Below are 22,003 nucleotides of genomic sequence, written 5' to 3' on the forward strand. Positions count from 1 at the left end.
TCAGACACACGCCCAAAAAAAAAAAAAAAAAAACACTTTTGCTGCCTTTATGAACATAAGAATAGAAGCATAATTTCCAGAGTCCTTTAAAGCAATATTAAATGTGTTCTGAGTCAAAATTTTAGTGATTAAAAAAACAAGTAAATAAAATAATGTATCAAAAAAAAAAAAGTATTCTCAATGGCTGGGGGCGTGTCTGCTGTCAGCACTGAAACCACGCCCACTCACAGAGAACCTGCCATACTTTACATTACTTCTAACTTAAGCTTTTTACTTCTGAAGATTGTATTAAGGCTTCAAAATACATCAAAAATCATTTGGGAAGATAAACAAAAAATGTAAGAATAATGTAGCTTGTTGGTCACAGAGCTTATTTTCTGCAATTATTCAAAACGACGTGACATTCAGCCAAGTATGGTGACCCATACTCAGAATTTGTGCTCTGCATTTAACCCATCCAAAGTGAACACACACCGTGAACACACACCCGGAGCAGTGGGCAGCCAGTGGAAAGATCCAACTGGATTTTTTTTTTTGAGTTAACCAGGGTAGGGTGTGACATGCTGCTCGAAGCATTAAGTTAGTCATGACAATATGTGTTATCAGTTTTATGCTCTTCAGCTGCAGCACATTGTGAAATAATGTCCAGAGGAACCCTTCTGAAAGGCTGTTTTGTAATGGACTGTGTTGTGTTACACACTAATTCTGCAATGCATGCCAACGTTTCATGCTATTTATTAATTAACATCAGCAGTTTGAAGGCACAAGACTTGTCTAAGTAAAGTCAAAGGTGTCAAGAAGCAAATGTATTCAGCCTTGAGAACTCAGACCACTATCTAGTTTGGGAATATTTCATGGCCGAAGCTGACATGCAGTGTAGTGGAAATGTTCCGTCGCATTATCCTTTAACTCACCAGAGGGACTTTTGAATAAAGGCCTTCATAATTGAATTAATAGGGGTGGAGAAAGAGCGGATGAATAGATAAAATGTTCTGATCCCAGGTGACTGGTGCATGTCAGAAAGATACCCCCACCACACACACACACACACACACACACACACATACACACACAACCTGCCTCTCCGGCCTCCGGCTCGATCTGTTCTCGCTTGAGTCTTTGGAAATGCACTACTACCAGCCCTAGCTGTAGCAGCAGTGGAATTAGTGCATGTATTTTTCAAACGTATCCCCCTCCTCCACAGCCAAAAGGAATTATTTATGCCACAAAGGCTATCAAAGTTCTGCGCGATGCTGCCAGTGGAATGGCAAGCATGTGGGGAAATAGAGATAGAGTGGTAATCAATGGGATAGAGGGAGAATAACGAACTATTTCCCCTGGCTGGCGTGAGTCGGAACCTATTACTTGTCTGTTGTCAGTGGAAGGTGGGTTCAATATTGCTGTTCCTCATAAATTCGGAGCAGCATTATCTCATGTCGGCCTGCTATTGTGAAGTGAAAATAACATGTGCTGTCACCCCTTGTCCAACAAATCAAAGGCAATGCATAAATACTGAAAAGAACTAGCAAGATAAAGAATTGTTGCTTTTTATTTTGCTTTTGTTGTTTGGACATCCTTTCAAGACATTCCATTGTTACTTATATATTGAGTTTTGACTTTGGATGAAGACTTGGCCAGAAAGTTCACTATTTTGATTTCTAAAATGACATTCAAGTTTGTGAATTGGCTCTCTAGATTGGTTTTAATTGATAAGCAACAACATTTTTTATCTTTTTCTTTCTTTATTTTGTGTAGATGATGCATACCTGCTCTCTGGGCTAAACATTGAGGAGGTTTATCCAGAGACGGCAAGTTTTATCACTTATGAAGGGTCTATGACCATCCCACCGTGCTACGAGACCGCGACGTGGATTCTGATGAACAAGCCAATTTACGTCACAAAGATGCAGGTAAAACAAAGTTCATTGTTTAAAATCGATGAGTTTTATATGCTATGTTTTCAGGAAGTTTTTGTTAAATTCATTTACAAAATGATTTCATGTAAACTACTTGACTGAGCTTAAAATTTTACGCTGCCATCATTGCAACAGTTCCCTATTTAGATTATGTAATTTTTTTGGTAGTAGTATACAGTAATGACGTTTAAAGAACTTACAATTCTACGACTATCGATCTACTACTGCAGAACAAAGGAAATAATGCCACAGAGACTTGAAGATGGCATGAAACATGACAAGAGTACCTGATCATTTTAAGTGAATGAACAAACTCGACCAGACATCATTAGACAACAACAGAGAAAATAAAGCTGGCAAACAGTCACACAATGCAACCATATTAATTATTCACGGCTAGTGCATGCTGGGAAGGGAGGAACTGAGACCAGACAATAAAACCCTTTTCAGTATAAAATAAATAAATAAATGCATTAATATGTCATCAGCTCTGTTTGAGGACTTAAAAAACAACAGGTTATTATAATAGAAAAGCTGCATCAAGATGCATTAGTTGAGTTATTGCATGTTGTCAGAACGTCAGAACAGCAAGTAAACAAACAAATAGAATAATCTAGTAAGTCTTTCAGCGTTATTTACCCTATCCAAGAATCAATTTTTATGGATTCAGCTAACAGCATGCTTCTTAGAGGCAGAATGTGTCAGTTTTGACCCTGCAGATACACTGTTTTGATGACATGTAATAAGATCTGTTCTTGAATGACAGTCTCACGTAGCTCCCCAGACGCTTTCTGATGCGGGTCTGTTAGGATTGGATTGACTGTGCAATAATTGCCTGACCTGCCATCAGAGGGTCGATAAAAAACGTCTGCTCCATCTGGTGTCTTCCTTACAGATGCACTCCATGCGACTGCTAAGTCAGAACCAGCCCTCGCAGATATTCCTCAGCATGAGTGACAACGTGCGCCCGGTACAGCCTCTGAACAACCGCTGTATCCGCACCAACATCAACTTCAGCATGCAGGGCAAGGACTGCCCCAACAACAGGGCACAGAAGTTGCAGTACCGAGGTCAGTGCTTCTTCTTGTGATCTCTCAACCCCCTTTGAATTAGAGACTAAACCACCCCATGAAGTGTTTCTACAGCTTTCATCATTTATTTCTCCAAAACAACTCTGTCCTCAAGACGGAATGTCATTGTTGGTCATAATGAACAGGTTCGCTGAAGTTACTGAGTAGAAGTTACAGTTTAGTTTCCGGGGAAAATATTGCAAATGTGCATTTGTAATAATAAACTTTTACTTTATTCGCCTCACGTTACACATGTTTGACATTTTGAAGTGTTTGGCAATGTGTAAAGTCAATAGCTTAGAACACCTTCATTAAACATTTATGAGGCTCCATGACCGTTAGTAGGCTGGCTAGGTAGATTTCTAATATGTGATGTTGTACTGTTATACAACATGCAAAAGTACAAGCACATGCATACACACACACACACACAAGCAATTTGTAAATATTAGATGAGTGAAATGAATTATGCAGTAGTTTATGAGCAAATATTTATTCTCAAAACAACCGTATAATTACCCGTTTCCTTAAATGTGTCATGTATACAAAGAAGCGATTTAATGTACAAAATAAACTCGCTGGTTATTCCATCATCCTGTTAAAAGTCTTTGCATAATTACTGGTAATCTCCTCTTGACCATGCATCATTTATTGACTAAGCTTGTTTAAGAGGTTTAGGAGTCTCAGCAGCCCAGCAGCCATAGGCATCTTAAGATGTGTATGTGCTTCTACCAGAATGCATGAGATATTGTTGTGAATTGTTTCAGCATTAAAGCATCATGAACAAGGAAAATACAGCTTTTATATTGAGCATGCTCTTATCGCACAATTTCATTATGGAGAATTTGCTTGTACTCTTGATACAGCAGTGAAGTGATGAATCAGAGTCGTGCCGCACTTGTTTGAGATGTTGGATTTACCACCCCAGTGGGTAAATGAGCGCCACCGAAAAGGTTCCTTCCTTTTATTACATTTGCGCTGTTAAAAGATGTAAATATCTTGGAGGAGAAGGAGCAGATAGAAGCATTTAATTAGTGTTGGTTAAGCAACTGGGGTCATGTATCTTAACCAAGGAGACACATTCTTTTGTAGCTAGCACAGCGAGTTGTCTGCAGGCTAATTGAATGTTAAATTCTAGCTTGAGGTAGTGATATTGAGTGCAAGAGAAAAATGTAATTCTGGGAAACTGCGCAATGAACATGAACACAATGTTACAGAGTCTTTTGTAACAGCAGCTAGAGCTAGAAAAAGAAAAAAAAAAGAGTCCAGTATTGATGATTTTCAAACACAGTATATTAGTGTATATAGTACTAGTTTGCAAATGCATCAGAGTAAACTGCTAAGAGAAAACTGCACAATCCAAATTGTCCAAAACATGAGACATGCTTTGTATTAATAACTTCAAACTCATAAAAACTCATACTGAATTTAAACGCAACAGTCAGGTGCTGTTCGAGTTTTTCTTAGTCGCTTTGGTATATTTCTCAAATAATCCTTAACATCTGCAAACCATTAAGTTCAACAATTTGGGCAGAGAGCACCACACAATGGATCATTTTTATTTCACCCCTCAGAAGCATTAATGTCAATGGACACATCACCGCCATCAGAATGACAAGTCCCTAACAAGACACAAGATTGTCAAATGCTTAGCCACGTTGTCGGTAGCATCACAATGATTGAGAAATGCACAGTGCTGCACTTTTGCTGTATGTCAATTTCAGCAGAACAGATTTACACATTACTGTATGTGATACTGATTTCAATATTGCAAGAGACTGGACAGTTACTCTTTTATTGGTGGTCTGACAACAATTTATAGTAGAACATCATGGTGATATAAAGCAAAAGACACTTGTTATGCATGTGTGTTTGTGTAGACACACACAGACTGTATATATGTATACATTGCATGTTTGTGTGTTACAGTAGTCTCCATAAAGTATACTGCATTTACTGACTTTGATGGTGTGTCTACACACATTTGAAAGATTGAGGACACCGTTTTTCTCCCAACATTTGGCTGTACCTCTTGACCTCCGTATTCCATTGTAAGTTCATGATTGAAAACATTGTCCAAACATCCTTGGCCTCTTCTACCTCTTTCTCAGTTTTGCCTCGCTACCATTCCATCACACAACTTTATGCCTCTTCTTCTTAACTGTTGACCTTGTTGGTTTTCTTGTTGTTCTTTGTGTCCACTGTTATAAATGACCAGGTTCGTTGTGTTGTGCTCGATCTATATGTGTTTAATAACTGAATGTTTGTGAGATCTGTTTTAGAGAGCTGCTTGATTACTGGTTGATCTAACATTTTATATTTCCCATTGTTGAGAAAAGTTATTTTGACATAATATCGGGACATTTTATATAGTATGCGAACAATCTGTGATCTCATTAAAAGTAGCGTGAAGTATTATGATAAGCAACAGCATAATATTGTATTTTTCCCCTTACAGTGAACGAATGGCTGCTGAAATAGAGCCAGGATGTGGACCAGCCCAAGAACACCAACATGAAAAAGAATGAAGAAAAGGGCTCATGCATAAGTGCAGAATGAAGACTGACATATGTCCTGCCAGATAAAATCCTGACGTTGTTAAGAAAAAAAAGAAAAAAAAAAAAGAAAACAAACCCCAGCCAGAAGAGACTTTGCACTCTTGGCAAAGTAATCCAATTTCATACATCCAATCAAAACTAGTGACATACAGTTATAACTACACACGTTTTGATACCTTTTTTGGGAGAGAAAAAAAAATATCTATAACATTTATTCCATAGGCTCTTCACAAATGGAACTGAATGTTTTTAGCCTTTGTACATATGGACAACTTGCTACCAAACTGGGAAAAGGGACAGGAAATTGAACCACCCTACCAATGCAGAAACATCCTTGAATCATAACTGAATTCTCAATCTTTATTCTCGCTCACGCTGTGGAGAGGAGGGAGAGGCAGCCTTGCAGGTTTATTGTCAAGACAAAAACCATCATAAAGACTGATATGATGTGATGTTGTCTGTGTCGGGGGGGTGTCTTGGCCTTGTAAATATAATTATTCATGCTAAAAATGAATATGTAAAGATACAAATAAACATAAAAAAAAGAATAGAGGGAAAATAAATTAAAAAAAAGTTTAATATTTTATGCTTGGCGCACTTTCTGAAGCAGAGCTGATGCCTTTTTTTTCTGTTTCATTGTTTACAATGGTCATACACTGTGTTTGATTAATGTTATCGGCCCAATAAATGTGTTTGGAACGTTCATTTTTGTAAATGTTTTTCAATGTCAATGGCTGCCCCTGTGAAATTAAATTTTTACACAAGCATTAAATAACCTCTTAAAAAAATAATAATAATAAGAAGAAGAAGAAAATCATATGTTTGCAAGGGGGGTTTGGTCTGGACGTCTCAGCTGTTTAGAGGTGATTGGTTTTATTTTTTGACTTGAATCAGCTGGTTTAAAATGCATTATAATGCGAGATGATTTCTAATGTGTGTTTAATGAGGCTGAAGCTACTTCAAGAAACGCTGCAGTGTTGATTTGCTGTGGACTTCGTTGCCATCAGCGAGTGAAAGCCGCATTGATCCCCCCCACACCAACTTTTGGTTTAATTATATCTCAATCAATGAAGCATACCGCCTGTTTTAACCCTGGTGTGAGGAAAAACACGGCCTGTGATTCTAGAATTTTATCTTTGGTACTTCACAGATGGCTAATAAAAAGATAACGAGAGGCAGAAAGTTTCAACAGCAAGCACTCATGTTTATTATGGCCATTTTTCTATCAGGCCTGCAGTGGAAGAAACAGAATTAAACCTTTTGAAAGATAAATACTCCCTGTGTTTTACGTGTGACAAATAATCACCCCCGGACTCAAACACCCCCCATACAGTATATCTCAGTGAAGGAAGCACACTCACTTTTCCTGACTGTGATACCTGCTCCTGCCAAGGACTAAAAATATCACAAACCTGAAAAGGAGGCACTCAGATGTTCAGAGGATATTAATGATATTACATTTATATTTAGGTGAATTTAAGTGCAGCATATGCTACTTGAAATGATGCAAGACTTTTATTAAAAGTCCATGGAGACACAAATATCCAGATGTTTAAAAGCATGAAGAACAGTCAATGTGGTCAGATGTCATTTCCTGGACAAACATCTATAAGAACCCATAATAACAATCATTCTGGATGTCAACTGAACTGTCATCTTAAAAGATTTCTCTTAGGTTGTAATTCGTCTTACAAGAAACCTGTTTGAAGTGTTATTTTGTTTTAGCAGTGGCAGGCTAAAAACCTGTCAATAACACATCCAGGTCATATTTCAGAAATGAGACCTATGTATATTTATTAATTGTTTATTTAGGGACCATTCAAATTCTTTGCATAGCAATATTTTATGGGAGGTATGTTGGTTTTGCCCCCCAAATCGTATTATTGTTATAGTAATGCAAAATATAGACTATATATGTTATATGATTATATAATGAATGCTATATTTTTAATATTGTGGAAACGTTGTCACATTTCAAAACAAGTTAGATTTTCTTAAATGTGACCTGTACATGTTTACATCAGATTTTCACCCAGTAGGTTTCTTTCTGTAATTCAGTCATGATTTTCTTTCTCTGTGTGCTGTTTTGTGCTCCCTTTCCTTTCTAGATAGCTTTCTATATATATATATAACATCTTAAGAGACATCCAGCTTCTCATTGTGATTCCCAGTGCCTGCAGGTGACTGGTAAACTCTTTGAAATCTGTCAGTCTTTGAGAGAATGTGCTCTCTCATGGTTGCCACTCAGCTGCACCTGAGATAAAACGTTGCTAGTCATCCTTGCTTTGTAATCCAAAGGAAACAAGAATTAGGGTCAAGAAAGTCACACCCGTTCCCTCTCATACATATGGAAAAGTGTTGCCTTTCAATTTCTTTTTGGTAGTATAGCGTTAGGGTGACTTGAAAAGTGTGGCTTTAAAGAGCTTCATGGCCATTTTTCTTTGCCTCTCTTACTAATGGTTCAGAAAGTTCAAACAGATTTTTTATGTTGATTCTGTGGTCCCTGCATGCTGCATGCCCTTTTATTAAGTTTTATATCTCTTTATATCTCTCTTAAAAACACTGTGAGGCAATTTTCCCGTGAAGGCTGATATGTCTCACTATATATATATATACAGTACAGACCAAAAGTTTGGACACACCTTCTCATTCAAAGAGTTTTCTTTATTTTCATGACTATGAAAATTGTAGATTCACACTGAAGGCATCAGAAAAATGAATTAACACATGTGGAATTATATACATAACAAAAAAGTGTGAAATAACTGAAAGTATGTCATATTGTAGGTTCTTCAAAGTAGCCACCTTTGGCTTTGATTACTGCTTTGCACACTCTTGGCTTTCTCTTGATGAGCTTCAAGAGGTAGTCACCTGAAATGGTCTTCCAACAGTCTTGAAGGAGTTCCCCGAGAGATGCTTAGCACTTATTGGCCCTTTTGCCTTCTGTCTGCGGTCCAGCTCACCCCTAAACCATCTCGATTGGGTTCAGGTCCGGTGACTGTGGAGGCCAGGTCATCTGGAGCAGCATCTCATCACTCTCCTTCTTGCTCAAATAGACCTTGATGCCTTCATAGTCATGAAAATAAAGAAAACTCTTTGAATGAGAAGGTGTGTCCAAACTTTTGGTCTGTACTATATATATATAGAGAGAGAGAGAGAGATAGAGAGAGAGAGATAATTCACATTGCAGTATAATCTTTCAGACCACCAACATTCCGATCATCATATGAATACCCGTTCTGATTCGTCAGTTGATTAATCAAAGTGATTACAAATTTCTAAGCATTTTATGCATCGGAGTTGTGCACATTAGTAAATTAACAGATGAAAACACCAGTTCATTTGATCACTTATTGTTCCATTTTGAATCTGCTGATGGACCGTCACAATCTATACAGGTTTTACAGTTGCTGAACTAAAATTGCTTGGTGATGTTACACTGTGTTATTAGTGTGGTCTCTCTCTCTCTATTATCCCATTCTTATTCTCCCTTACTTTTTTATTAGCCAGCAGATGGAATGCTCCTGCCTGCCAGTTATGTTGAAGAAACCTTTCACAAGAGCATGCTGCAAGTTGTTCTCTCCTGTCCACCGGGATTTTATTTTCGCAGCCCAGCAGAGCTCACAATGTATGCTCTCCTGTTTATTTCCTCGACGTATAGCGAAACAAGATGCCCGTTGGGCTGCATTTCAGAGTTTCTCCTATCATTTTGGCTTTCTCTGACACTCTCCTGGCTCCCTGTCTCTCTCTCTCTCTTTCTCCACCTACTTCCATCCCTCTGTTTTGTACGTCTTATTATTTTACCCAGACTGCACCACTCTAGCCAAACAGTCCACACAAAATGCAGATATGTACTCATCTTTAGGCTGATTTTTGTAGCAAACTTAATTCCCAAGCATTGCATCTGAGAGCTTTGTCCTCTGTGTTCATTTTTTGAAGATTATTGCTCATCGACAGTTGCAAAGAGTGACACAAATCGCTGGGAAAGATGCAGCATTAGTCATAAATTTGAGCAAATTAGATGCAGCTAAATATAAAAGGAGGTCAGCCGCGAGAGAATCATCAGCGTTTCATATCTATGCTAGATTGTACCGTGCCAGTGCTTCTTAAAACATCAGATACTCAGCCTCTAACAAGTTGGCAACCTGGATTAATGAGCAGGGTGCAGATGCTATTATTCTCTACCTCTCTGACCATTTCAGCACACACAGGCTGAATGATAATATTTTATCCCTCTCTCTTTAAATCCAATTAGCTGAAAGAAAGTGCTTTGTGGCACCACGCCGCATCAATTATTCATTCCAGTTTTTACACCCAATCCATGCGGGTTCCTGCGCATATTAAACGGAGGGAAAGGCGCAGCCCTGCCAGATGTGCTGATCCTGGTCATTTTCATATGGTGTCTCTGTAGAGAAGCGCTAGCTCACTGCACGCAGACATCAACATCGACTGCCCAGGAAATGCTGGATCCATAATGCTTACTGGCAACATAGAGCGCACATCAGAACCGTACTGCAGGGTTTGACCAGAGTGTGATCTGAATCAAGAGAGACAGGTTGTTGATATAGTTGGTGACGCAGTCTAAATTTGCTATTTCAAATTTTCGAAAAACTTGCTGGTCAGTATCCTAGGTCATTCCTGGCATGCAGCACCTTTTGAACTCAACTGTTAAAAAATGAATAGTTTCACAGATTTTCAACCAGCTTTAGATTGTGTATGTGTATTGTGGATGATAGTATGTGTTCCTGTGGCTCAGTGGTAGAGCATTGCTCTATCAGTGCAAAATGTTGTGGGTTTGATTCCCAGGGATCACACATACTAATAAAAAAATAAATATCCTGAATGCACTGTAAGTTGCTTTGTTTCTGCTGAATGTAGTATGTTAAGTGAACAGTTGTTTGTGTACTTGTTATCTGTGAGGGAACTTTCCAGGGAAGGCTGATATGCCTTGCTGATATATATTATTTATTTTTTTCCCCATTTCTGCTGTGAGCAACATGAGTTTTAAACATTTACACTGTGAGTATTGCATTGTAGAGCATTACATTAGAAGCACAAAAGGTTGTGGGTTCAATTCCCAGGGAACACACATAATGGTAAAATAATGTATAGCCTGAATGCACTGTAAGTCGCTTTGGATAAACCATCTGATAAATGCAATGCATATTTGATTTCAACATATGATTGAATGTGAAATCCAAGTGTTTTTTGTCTGTTTGTTTTTTACTGGATAGACAACTAAACTTTATTAAAAGCCCATCTTGTCACTAGTGAACCAACCCTTTATAGTGGGTATAGGAAATAATCTATCCCCTTTAAAAAGAATCATATTTTGTTGGTTAGCAGCCTTAAAAATGAAGTTTTATCCAGCTGATTTACTTTTTTGCAACTTCTAACTTCTAACATTCTAACATCTAAGTGAAAGATATAACACCAACATGCCAGAAAATAATAATAATATTAAACAATCACTGAGTTGGAAAAAGGATCACCGCTTTGAGTCAGTATTTTGTTGAACCACCTTTAGCTTTAATTACAGCCTTTTTAGTCTGTGGGATATGTTTCTACTAACTTTGCTATATTTGAGTTTATGGACTGCAGTCTTCAAGTCATTCCACAGATTTTCAATGGGGTTTATGTCTGGGCTCCGACAAGGCCATGCAAAGGACATTCACCTTTTTTCTCCTTCAACCACTGTGTGGTCAGATTTGCTGTGTGCTTTGGGTCATTGTCATGTTGGAGGATAAACCCTCTTCCAAATTTACAACTGGCAGAGGTCAGCAGATTTTCCTCAAAAATTGGACTCAACTCCATGTTTTAATGTAAGAATGCTGTTATTTGGAAGGTGAGCTGTATTGGATTTTTGCCAGACATATCGTTTGGTATTGAGGCCAGATAATTCAATTATAGTCTAATTTGCCTCAGAATTTTTAGTGTGCGTTTTGGCAAAGCTCAGTGGTGACTGCATGTGGCCTTTATTGAGGAGTGGCTTTTTTCCTGCAACCTTTCCATACAAGCCACATTTGTGGAGAACTTGTGATATTATTGTCACATGCACACAATGACCGCTCTGTTATAAATTCCTGCAACTGCTTCAGAGTTGCTGTAAGCTCTTGGTCGCCACTCTGACTAGTTTCCTCATGGCACTTTCATCCAGTTTGGAGCAACATCCTGATCCATACCCACTTTATTTAAACATTTCTACAAAAGGACCAGACATTGAAAAATATGCTCTTAAGAGGATTAGGCATATGCTTTATTTATTATAACTTAATTATTATACAAGGCCAAAAAAACTGGACAGAAATAAAATGATCTAAAGTTGGCTATAGTCACTCAATCAGTGATGAAGAGTTAGCCTATGTAAGAGTGTCAACTGAATTTTGTCTGGGTTCCCCTGAGAAAATTAGCATTTGCTTTCAAAACTTTTGCTAGAAAGTTTAATGGGGGGGGGGGGGTAAAAATTACTAAAATTACTACCCAATTAATGTAAAACCATTGAAATACATTATTTCCTCCCACTTAATATTTTTTCCATAACCAATTTTGCATTTGCTCAGAAAGCACAAAACTTTTGCAAGACAATTCAAACTTTTTTAATGGAACGCAAAAGTTTTGTAATTAAACCAAAAGCAATGAAATAGAACTTTTCCTCCCCTCTAATATTTTTCCCATCACCATATCCCTGGAAAGTGTAATTTAAAACTGGAAAAGGGAACATATTGAATATATTTGATAAAGAGAAATTAATGAATACATTTGTATAAGTTAAATAGAATCATATACTGACTTGCAATAATACAGTGACAAAATAAAATTAAATAATATGATTTCTTTAAAAATAAGATAAATGTTTTACCTGATATATTAAAGGTCCTATGACATGAAAATTTCACTTTCTGAGGTTTTTTAACATTAATATGAGTTCCCCTAGCCTGTATATGGTCCCCAAGTTTCTAGAAATTTTAATCGGTGTAAATCGAGATTTTGCTATCTTTCTCTGCCTTTGAGAAAATGGAAGCTCAACTTGGCTGATCTTGAATCTCCTCGTTGTGACGTTGTAAGGAGAATTGTTACCTCCCCTTTCTCTGCTTTGCCCGCCCAAATATTTACATATAATTCAGTCGCAATGTCAGCACAGGCGTTTCAAACAGACTTTTATGATATGGATTCGACAGCAGCGGCACAAACAGTGAGTAACGGTGTTGATTAATGCCTGATCTGTGATCAGTGATTTCTGATGTGTAGCTAATGATTCAAGTTCACACAGACTTTCTTTCTAAATCGTTTAATACTGTTTATGCGTCAGTGAATCAAGCCAGTGACTAAACGATCAACTTCACGTTGTTTCTCTTAGTAGCATCACTGCAGCCTTTCATGTGATGGGAAAAGATCAAAAAATAATTATATAATCAACAAATCCACGATTCGTTAATCTCGACAGCTATAATAGTAAATATATATATATATATATATATATATATATATATATATATATATATTTGAGAGGGGTTCCACATGTAATACGCATTTTGAATGCAAAGATGTCAACCAATCCCAACAGTTGTCGTTTGCTCGGAGTCTCACAACAGACACGCCCCTTCAAATAGAGCATTCAAGCCAGAGGGCTAATATCAGGATCTAAAAATGCTTTTTATCTCTAAATTTTAAATGTGAAAATCATACTAACAATATAATTACACCTAAGGAAACATTAAAAAGCATTTAAAGAAAAGGAAATAGTCCATGTCATGGGACCTTTAAAGATGATGAGGATGTGAAAATGTACTGCTCGGTAGGAATGACCCAGCTTAGAATGAACATTGTGAAAAATCTTAAATGCTAATAAATATCTAGAGTATTATCTTTAATGACACATATTGTAAATATAAAATGGCTGTTTGCAATAGCATGTTTTAAAAAACCACAGATATCCCACAGGCCACAGATGGTTTGACAGTCGGGCTGTTATAAAGTGAGTTCCACAACACTCAAAGAGAGTGTCTTCAGGAGCCACTGGCATCGCTTTTAAGATGAATCTGCCCCCAGGAAATAAGCAACCTTTGCCCAGACAGCCGAATGAAAACGTTCCAATGCAGCGGGAGGGTGGTGGAAACATGTCACTTTTGCCTAATTGGGTTTTCACTCCTGCCAACTGCCCCACTTTCAGTCTCTCTGGGAAGTTCATCTAGTAGACTGCAAGGTTAGAGCTCAGATCCCTCACCTGGGAAAAAAAAATGCACTTGGTCACCACATTGATATCACTAGTCTTATCTGTACAACATGCACATGTGACTGAATGATTTTGGGATGAAAGTGAAGCATCTCTGAGCAATGAATATATTGGATACCACATACAGAAAACCAGTATATTCTGCACTTGTTTTTTGCTGTAGTAAACTAAGCAAAAGATTTTTTCCAGATCTAAAGCATGATTCAAGTCCATTCAGTGATTCATACTGCAGCTTTAAATGTCACAGTGCCCGTGAACATGCGGCTTATCCTCCATCTGAAGCAGCACCATACCGTGTGTGGCTGCTTGTGTCCCGGTAGAAATCCTCAGATTAAAGGTACACACTATAAATTAATATGACATCAGTAAGTATGCTGCCATACTGAATATTACTTTTCAACAGCACATTTGGATGCGTCAAACTTTTTTTATTCAAGTTCAATATATTTTTGTTTTATAAATTTTGTTTAAAAAACTATTTGGCTAGTAATACCACAAAAAGTGCTGGAAAACTCGATATACTACATGGCCAAGTTCTGCCAATTTAGTTAAGAAGAGACCGTTTAAAGACATTTTATTCAACGCCATGATCATTCAAGATCAGCATAAAAGTTTAAGCAAATAATGGTGCAACAATCTACATAAAAAAAACACCTACAAAACTAGTTGTATATGAATGAAAAAGTTGCTCTTAGAATTTTAAATCAACTAAAACTAATAAGCACCAATGTGCACTTCGTCAACAGCTATTCCGGTCACAAGCTCTCCCTACACAGCTGTTTGGAGCATCCTTCCAGTTTTTTATTGCCCACAAGCAATTTTGGTTCCATATGTAAACATGCAAAAGCTTTTCTCTTTTACCATCATTTATTTTAATAAACACTAAGTTACGAAGTTACAATAAGAATATTACTGGTAACAATTTACAGTGAGGCTCCATTTGTTAAAATTAGTTTAGTTGACAAACTATTAATCTAAGTTAATTGTTTTATTTTTGTTTGTTTTTTTACATGTTAATACATCCTTAAAATCAAAGGTTTTATCTGATTAAATGATTTAATGGAGCTCAGCTAACATGAACAATGAACAGTTGTATTTTTAATAACTAACAAATATTGCTAAATATTGTAATGAAATATTGCATATTGCATGTTAATTTAAATTATTTCTTTAAATTAATTAATGTTTCCTGAGGTGATCTTATAATCTTAGTACATACTCATAATTTAAAAAATATATCTCTTTATCTAATGGCAGTATTGACATGAGAGACATGAGTTTTGAGAATTGTGACGTTACAATTCTCTCAATTTCAAATCTGGACATTTTAGAAGGGTAGAAAATATTTATTTGTATTTTAAACTGGGGAAGTTAGTTTTATATCTGAAACTCTCGGTATGTTTTTTATTGTAGCGTAACCTCTTCTATGTGTAAAAATAAATACTGTAACATTTTGATTCTTCTTTTCATGACAGTTCTTTTCAGTGTAAAGGGTTACTCTATTACCAAATCAAAATCAATCGGAAACCACCTGACTTTATTTTAAACGCACTTTAAAATGTGAACCTTGTAAGAACACAGGTTGACTACAGTACTGAGCTGTGTGTTTCTGCTGCTTGCACTTCTTCTTTACACATTTCCTCTTTTAGTTTTGGCCCTCCTGTCAAGAACTTTTGTTCATGCTTTAAAAATGCAGTAATGTAAATGCTTATTTATGACCTTGATCTCAAAAAAAGCACTATATAAACACTAATAGGATTCATGTCTAGCAACAGTGGCTCTCTTGGAGATGGTTGCTTAGCAACAGTAGTGTAACAAGTGCAAAAGAGAGAGGTGCCCTCTTGAGCCGACTAGAACAAGATTTGGAACAAGAAATGGTCTTTTATCTATCTTTCTGGGTTATTAAAAAGAAAATGCATAAATGAATGTATGGTGTCTGTACACTGAGTTTCTTTTCATTACCTCAGACCTATATGTTAACATCTGAATCAAAAAAACATTTCTAATATTGTCTGAACACATAAAAAGCGTGTACGTGACCGTGTTCATTCTTACGTGTCACTACCATGTTAAATTGGACAATTAACAATAATCCAACCCCGAAATGAGGTCATGTCGATGCATACGTGGCTGTAATCTACAGACATGAATCTATGCAGAGTACATTTCTTTGCTTCATTTGATTAATAGTTTGGTGTGATCACAATTAATCAGGCAAGACAATATTTCTAATAGTGAACGGTACTCATTATGTATCTCATATAAACTGAATGATCTTTTCTTAATTATTGTGAGTGCAACACTTCACAGAGCAATAAGTTAATGCCTCCCAGGAGCAAACTGTTATTCAAAGCAAAGGGCAAGCTTTGACACCTTACCTGATCTACTAATGAGGCCACAAGCAATGCAATGGGTTGTGAATAATACCTTAATCCAAGTGTTAGAAACCAACGCTTTATGCCAGAGCCCCTCTGCTTTTTTGAAAAAATCTCAAATTGACCCGATGCAGGAATTAAACAATTATAATTCCGGAAAACTGTCTCTGACCCTGCCTTGACATTACAGTTATTTTATGCCCTGTTAGCTCAGTGGATGAATCATCTAATCAAATGGGAGTATTTAAACCTTTAACAATGTACTGTCATGAATTTATTCACTGTCAGTGAGGTTTGATTTGTCTAATCGGAGGATTTCCAGCTGGACACGCACAGCCATACACAGTGAGAGAGATCCGAGCACAGCGCCAGTCATACTATCATTCAACTTCAGGAAATAAGCCTGGTATTCAAGGGCACAGGGACATTAAAACTCTATGAGTGTGTGGCAGGATCCACCAATACATATTTTGGCACTTGTGGAGCTTGAAAGCCTGTGGACACTTTAAACTGTCATTACGTGGAAAAGACCTGTATGAAGAGAAGAAATGGGATTGGGAACTGAAGATTTTAAAAGATCCACTAGTACTTACAAAGGAAGAAATATATGAATATATATATATTACATTACACTACTGGCTTAATGTGCACTTTATTAAGAAAAAAAAAAAGTGTCCTATACAAACTATTGCACACTGTACGAGGAGCAATCAGTCAGAAACTACACAGTGTTGTGGAGACTGGACCTTTTAATGGAACTAAACATGATTCTCAACTTTAGTGAAGAGTCTTCAGTACTTTTCTTTCAACCCAAAAAAATTATAAAAAAAATTACAGCTTGAAATGACATGAGGGTGAATAAATAACAAAGGAATTTTAATTGTGTGGATGAAATATTCAATGTGGGTATTTAATTAGCTCAGGTTCTTTAGTCCAGTTCTGTCCTGCACTATAATATCCTGCAATGCAAATGGACCTGTGATAACTCATATTTTCAAGGTGAATAAACCACCTCTGCAGCACAGCAAAGAGTTAGGAATATATCAGTGCCTAATCTTTGTCTGAACAAGGTTTTTTTTTTTTTTCTGCCAATAAGCCTGTCTCTGAGTAGAGTTAGGTTGACTCCTCCATTAAAGGTCAATTCTGATTTAAGAGCTGTCCGCATTAACAGCTTTTACCACAAATCCAGTCAGGTTAACCACGCAGAACATTGCACCTAAGCTCACAGACACTATTCTCTATAGTGACTAATGTGCCCAAAATGTAATAAGACAAAAGGTAACACAAATGTTGCCATCGCATAAACGCGTTCCATTTTGGCCTGTGGTGGTGAGACACTCTGTCCTCTTTGTCTAATTCTCTAAAACGATGCAGGTTTGCAGAGACACAGCTCACCTGGATAATCTGGCCCAGTTTAATCCACATGCATAATCCCTCTGCCTCCCATTAGAAAATTGATGCTGGTCAAAATCCAGGGAAAATACCTCTTCGTGAGATTGGCTCAGAGGAAGTGAACTGAAACTAATAAATGGGGACATGATTGGGGAGAGTGGAACAGTCAATTTGCAGAAGGAGTTAGAGGTTTGCCATCAATGTCACAGTTGTTTAAGTCTCACTTCAGCCTACCATCTGCACTTTCCCTGTCTTCATCTCAGGTGATGACAGGAGAGGAATGGCGTGAAATGGCACAGTGGCACAAGGGGAAACAATGTACACATAACTGCACTGAAAGTACCACTGTACCAACTACAGTTGCATGCAACATTTTAAATGTTTTAAAATCTTTTCATATGTGCTTACACCGCTGTATTGTAGAAAAACAACAAGCGTCATATGTAAAGCATATACTGTAGATCGGTGACATGATGCTCAATTTTGTCATTAATTTGTCAACAGATTTTTTTAAATGCAATGCATACATTCAATAACTTTAATACACCTCTATGGAGAACATGTTTTTAATTTCAAAATGAAAATTTCATGTTAATATCTCTTGGGGGACATAAAATGGCAGGCTGATACAATTATTCCAATATCACAAGGAATAAAATAAACGTAGTCTGGCATGATTTTCTTTTACATTTCTTAATATCATCCAAGATCAATGTTAGAAAAATATTTATGAAACCGTTAGATTTCAACATTTGATAATATGTGTCTCAGTGTGTGTGTGTGTGTGTGTGTGTGAATATGATGAAACGTTTCTTAAAAACAGTAAATAAAATGTCAAAGAAAATTTCAAACTTGGCAAATGTGTTTAAACCAGAGTTTTAAAAGATTTTCATTTATCATAGACACTCATATACATCGCTGACCCATATGCTGTTGAAAACTAAAGTTAACTGACAAAGTAAAAAAAAAAACAGCAAACTTCAGAAAAGCGTGGAGAACATGACAACCTACTATCTTCAATCTCTCACTTTGTTCTTTGTTCCTAATATTATCTGGCCTATGAAGCCTATAGTCAGCAAAAAAAGAACTTCCTGAGGACCCTTATGTATCTTTCAACTCTCCTGTGAATGATAAATATTAATTAACTGTTGAGTAAAAGCCAGTTGCTGGCCCATTTTTCAGAGGCCAGACATTTTCCTCAGGTATCTGATAAATATGCAGGCCTGTGTTATCCAGCACAGTCTAGGTCATTCATATTAGGTTGGTCAGATCTCCAACTCTGGCCAGTTGCTGCTACCAATTTACGTGGCAGAACTGAAGCCCTGCAAACCTTCCCCTTGAAACCTTTTCCATTTTTTTTTCAACCTTTCAAATACAGGCTGACAAATGCCATCCTGTCCACTTCCGTGCTTTCCTAACATTATGGGCAAGGCTTGTTGACAAAAATGTCTTGATCTCCTCTAGATGTATTAGCACAAACTCCTTGAGTGTCTCTGTGGACCACCCTTATAAACGAGAGTCACAACTAATTGATGCCCTAACAAAGCGACTTCCTCTTTATTTTCCCCTATCTGCTGTTCATTGTTGCATACTCAATGTGATGTTTACATGTCTAGGGAGAGCCAATTAAAAAGTAGCCATGGGCAGTAAGGGCCCTGCAAGGAACATACCAGAACCGCAAATACTTTGCATGCAGTTCTGCTCGCACATCTTACCTTCACAAGTTCAGATCATATCTGCTAAGATTTTACTTCAAGAGGCCTCATCAGTATTATCAAATGAAGACGGTATGGATTTCTCCCTTTGGACACGACTGCCAGTGCAACCTATAGAATGCAGAATTGGTCAGTCTACAAAAAAAATGTAGCATGCTAAGCCTCCAATTACTGAAATTTAACCTGAAAACTACCCTGCGCTGTGGGCTCAGATGCCTCGAGCACAAATCGTCAGAACACCGGGATCTCACGCGCACACTATATATTCATTGTAAAACAGCGCATCTTGCTCATTATTAAAATAAAATACAGTCACCCAAACAAATAAAAAGTTACACTAGTCAATAGAAATGGTCTGTATTAAAATCTGTGCCGTTCGGTGCGCACCGGTCCACTTTGGCACATTATTGCTGATTATGATTTTTTCTGTCAATATTACGCAAGTGAAATACAAAGCATTTACCTAGGCTATATAATAGCTTCAAATACATCTTGAATAAACATATTGGTTGGTTCTGAATGAGTGAGGTAGGGAATTATACTTTCGGTTACACTTTAAATATATATATATATATATATATATATATATATATATATATATATATATATATATATATATATATATATATATATATATATATATAATTTTATATATATATATAATTTTATATATATATATATATATATATATATATATATATATATATATATATATATATATATATATATATATAGCTAGGCCTATTATAGTAATTCTTGTTCTTTTATGATTACAGTTAAATCTGAAGGATTTGTTGTAGAATGAGGGGAACTAATTAGTGTTTATGTTGGTACATTATAGCATTATGCTTCAGGCCTGTCTGTATAATTTCTGAATGTAATAAAATGCGACGTAGTAGGCTATATGATACATGACTTATCTGTTTTATTTTTCCCCTCAAAAACATAAAATGTGTGGAGTGTTTAAAAAAAAAATGAGAGAGAGAAAAAAAACTGCAGCCAACAAAAGTAGGCAATTAATTAGTTAAAAATTCTTACTGTCGGTTAACAAATTTTTATTAGGCTATGCTTGGCTTCACAGAGTCTGGTCCAGAGTCTTGATTGCAAATGTTTTTTTTGTTTTTTTTCTGTTCGATAGATTCTGACAATTAAAACAAACACCAGGCGTGCATTTATTACATCAATTACTACTTTATTTGTTCAGAAACTGCAGTAATATAAAATGTTATATATGGGTTGTATTTTTAATATTTTTTGTAGCTATACAGCAATAATACAGCTCCCACAGCATGCAATCAGTTGACAAACAGCCTATTCATATATAAAAATATGCTACGTTAAATTGTGTGTGTGTGTGTGTATATAAAACATTATTTGATTTACAAGTTTTGTGTTTTTCTTTCAGTTGTTACATCTGAAAATTTCTTTTACATACCTACACTAGTAGTCTACATAATATAGATCAATGAATATTCAGAAATAGTTGCCGTTAGGGGCACCCTAAAGAAAATTTTCGCATGCCCCCTTTGTCCCCCTGGTCCAGTGTCTGATGGCTTTCTGGCTCATTGTCAAGGCACGCTCAGCACCCACTACTTTAAACCATGATGTGCTTTGATGTAGAGGTCCACTTTAATAATATAACAGCCCTGACTGGGTATTGAACATGTTTTATTCATTCTCATCTTTTTTTTTCTTTTTTTTTTTTTATATAAGGGTATTTCATGCATGTTACCCAAGTGACATCACAGAGACATTTTCTAGATGGCTGTTAAGTGGCATTTCTGTCCTTGTTACCAGGAAGACTGTGCTGAGCAGTGCAGTGTGCAGTGATGTGCGTATGCAGTGACAAACTTCTGTGAGAGGAAAGTAATATAAAGAGATTGTATATAAACTCACAAGTGCTCAAGCAGACACTGTCGCTGAATGTGATTACATAAATCAATAAACAAAATTACAGTCAGACAGACTCACACATACACACATATCAAACTGAAATTAAGAAATAGCCTATTGAGATGCAGCCAGCATAGATGGAAGAAAACAGAAATAAAGTTAAGGTTTGGTGAGATGTAAAAAAAAAAAACTTTGTTTTCTCCTATGTTGTGAATCATGAAGTCAAATCAATCATTTTATGGAATTCTGAATTTGTGAAAAAAAGCACCTTGTGCTCCAAAGAAAGCTAAATTTGATGAATTACAAATGTAGGACATCAACCGTTTTAATGTACCCTTTATTACCTTTTATCATATTTGCTGCTTTGTTTTGTCATTTCATAGTTACCATATTATCCTCTGGGAAAAAAATATGACTACTGCAGGAAAAAAAAAACATCCTTTATTGAATGTTTTAGTGCTCCTGGGAAATGTTTTGGAAGGAATTTTCTTTAACCTTTGTAGAAGAAAAACCTTTGGATTTTACAAAGGGAATTATTCAATCCGTTCTGAGTCTCCTTTTACAAAGTGTGTTTGTACACATATGTGAGAGGAAGAGGGAGAGAAAAAGAGGGGGGGGGGGGGGGGGAAGGATGGGCAGACAACCAAAATAAATGGTATAAAATATACAGGAGAAAAGGAAGCACCTTCTTTCTTTAATTTCCTTCCTGTTGTCTGTGGGGAGCAGGGAAGTAGGCTGCTGCCATTTCATCTCGGGGTGGCCAGGTTGGCCCGTCTGGTCACCATCCCCTTGACAAATGCAAAGAGAGAAACCAAACAGTTAGATCAATCCACTTTAAGAGAGGCAGGGAC

General features: G+C 36.7%; 1 protein-coding gene across 1 annotated transcript in view; it reads left to right on the forward strand.

The window, feature by feature from the left end:
- The window catches only part of ca10a (carbonic anhydrase Xa), a 160,745-nt gene extending 154,498 nt beyond the window's left edge, over positions 1-6,247 (forward strand). Inside the window, exons 9-11 of the mRNA XM_052611339.1 lie at positions 1,756-1,910; positions 2,812-2,986; positions 5,445-6,247. Of these exons, the coding sequence (XP_052467299.1) occupies positions 1,756-1,910; positions 2,812-2,986; positions 5,445-5,467 (353 nt within the window). The 3' untranslated portion in view covers positions 5,468-6,247. The remainder of the gene's footprint in view (positions 1-1,755; positions 1,911-2,811; positions 2,987-5,444) is intronic.
- Positions 6,248-22,003: the final 15,756 nt, after the last annotated feature.

This window comes from Carassius gibelio, chromosome A12 (assembly GCF_023724105.1).
Source record: "Carassius gibelio isolate Cgi1373 ecotype wild population from Czech Republic chromosome A12, carGib1.2-hapl.c, whole genome shotgun sequence".
Classification (NCBI taxonomy): domain Eukaryota; kingdom Metazoa; phylum Chordata; class Actinopteri; order Cypriniformes; family Cyprinidae; genus Carassius; species Carassius gibelio.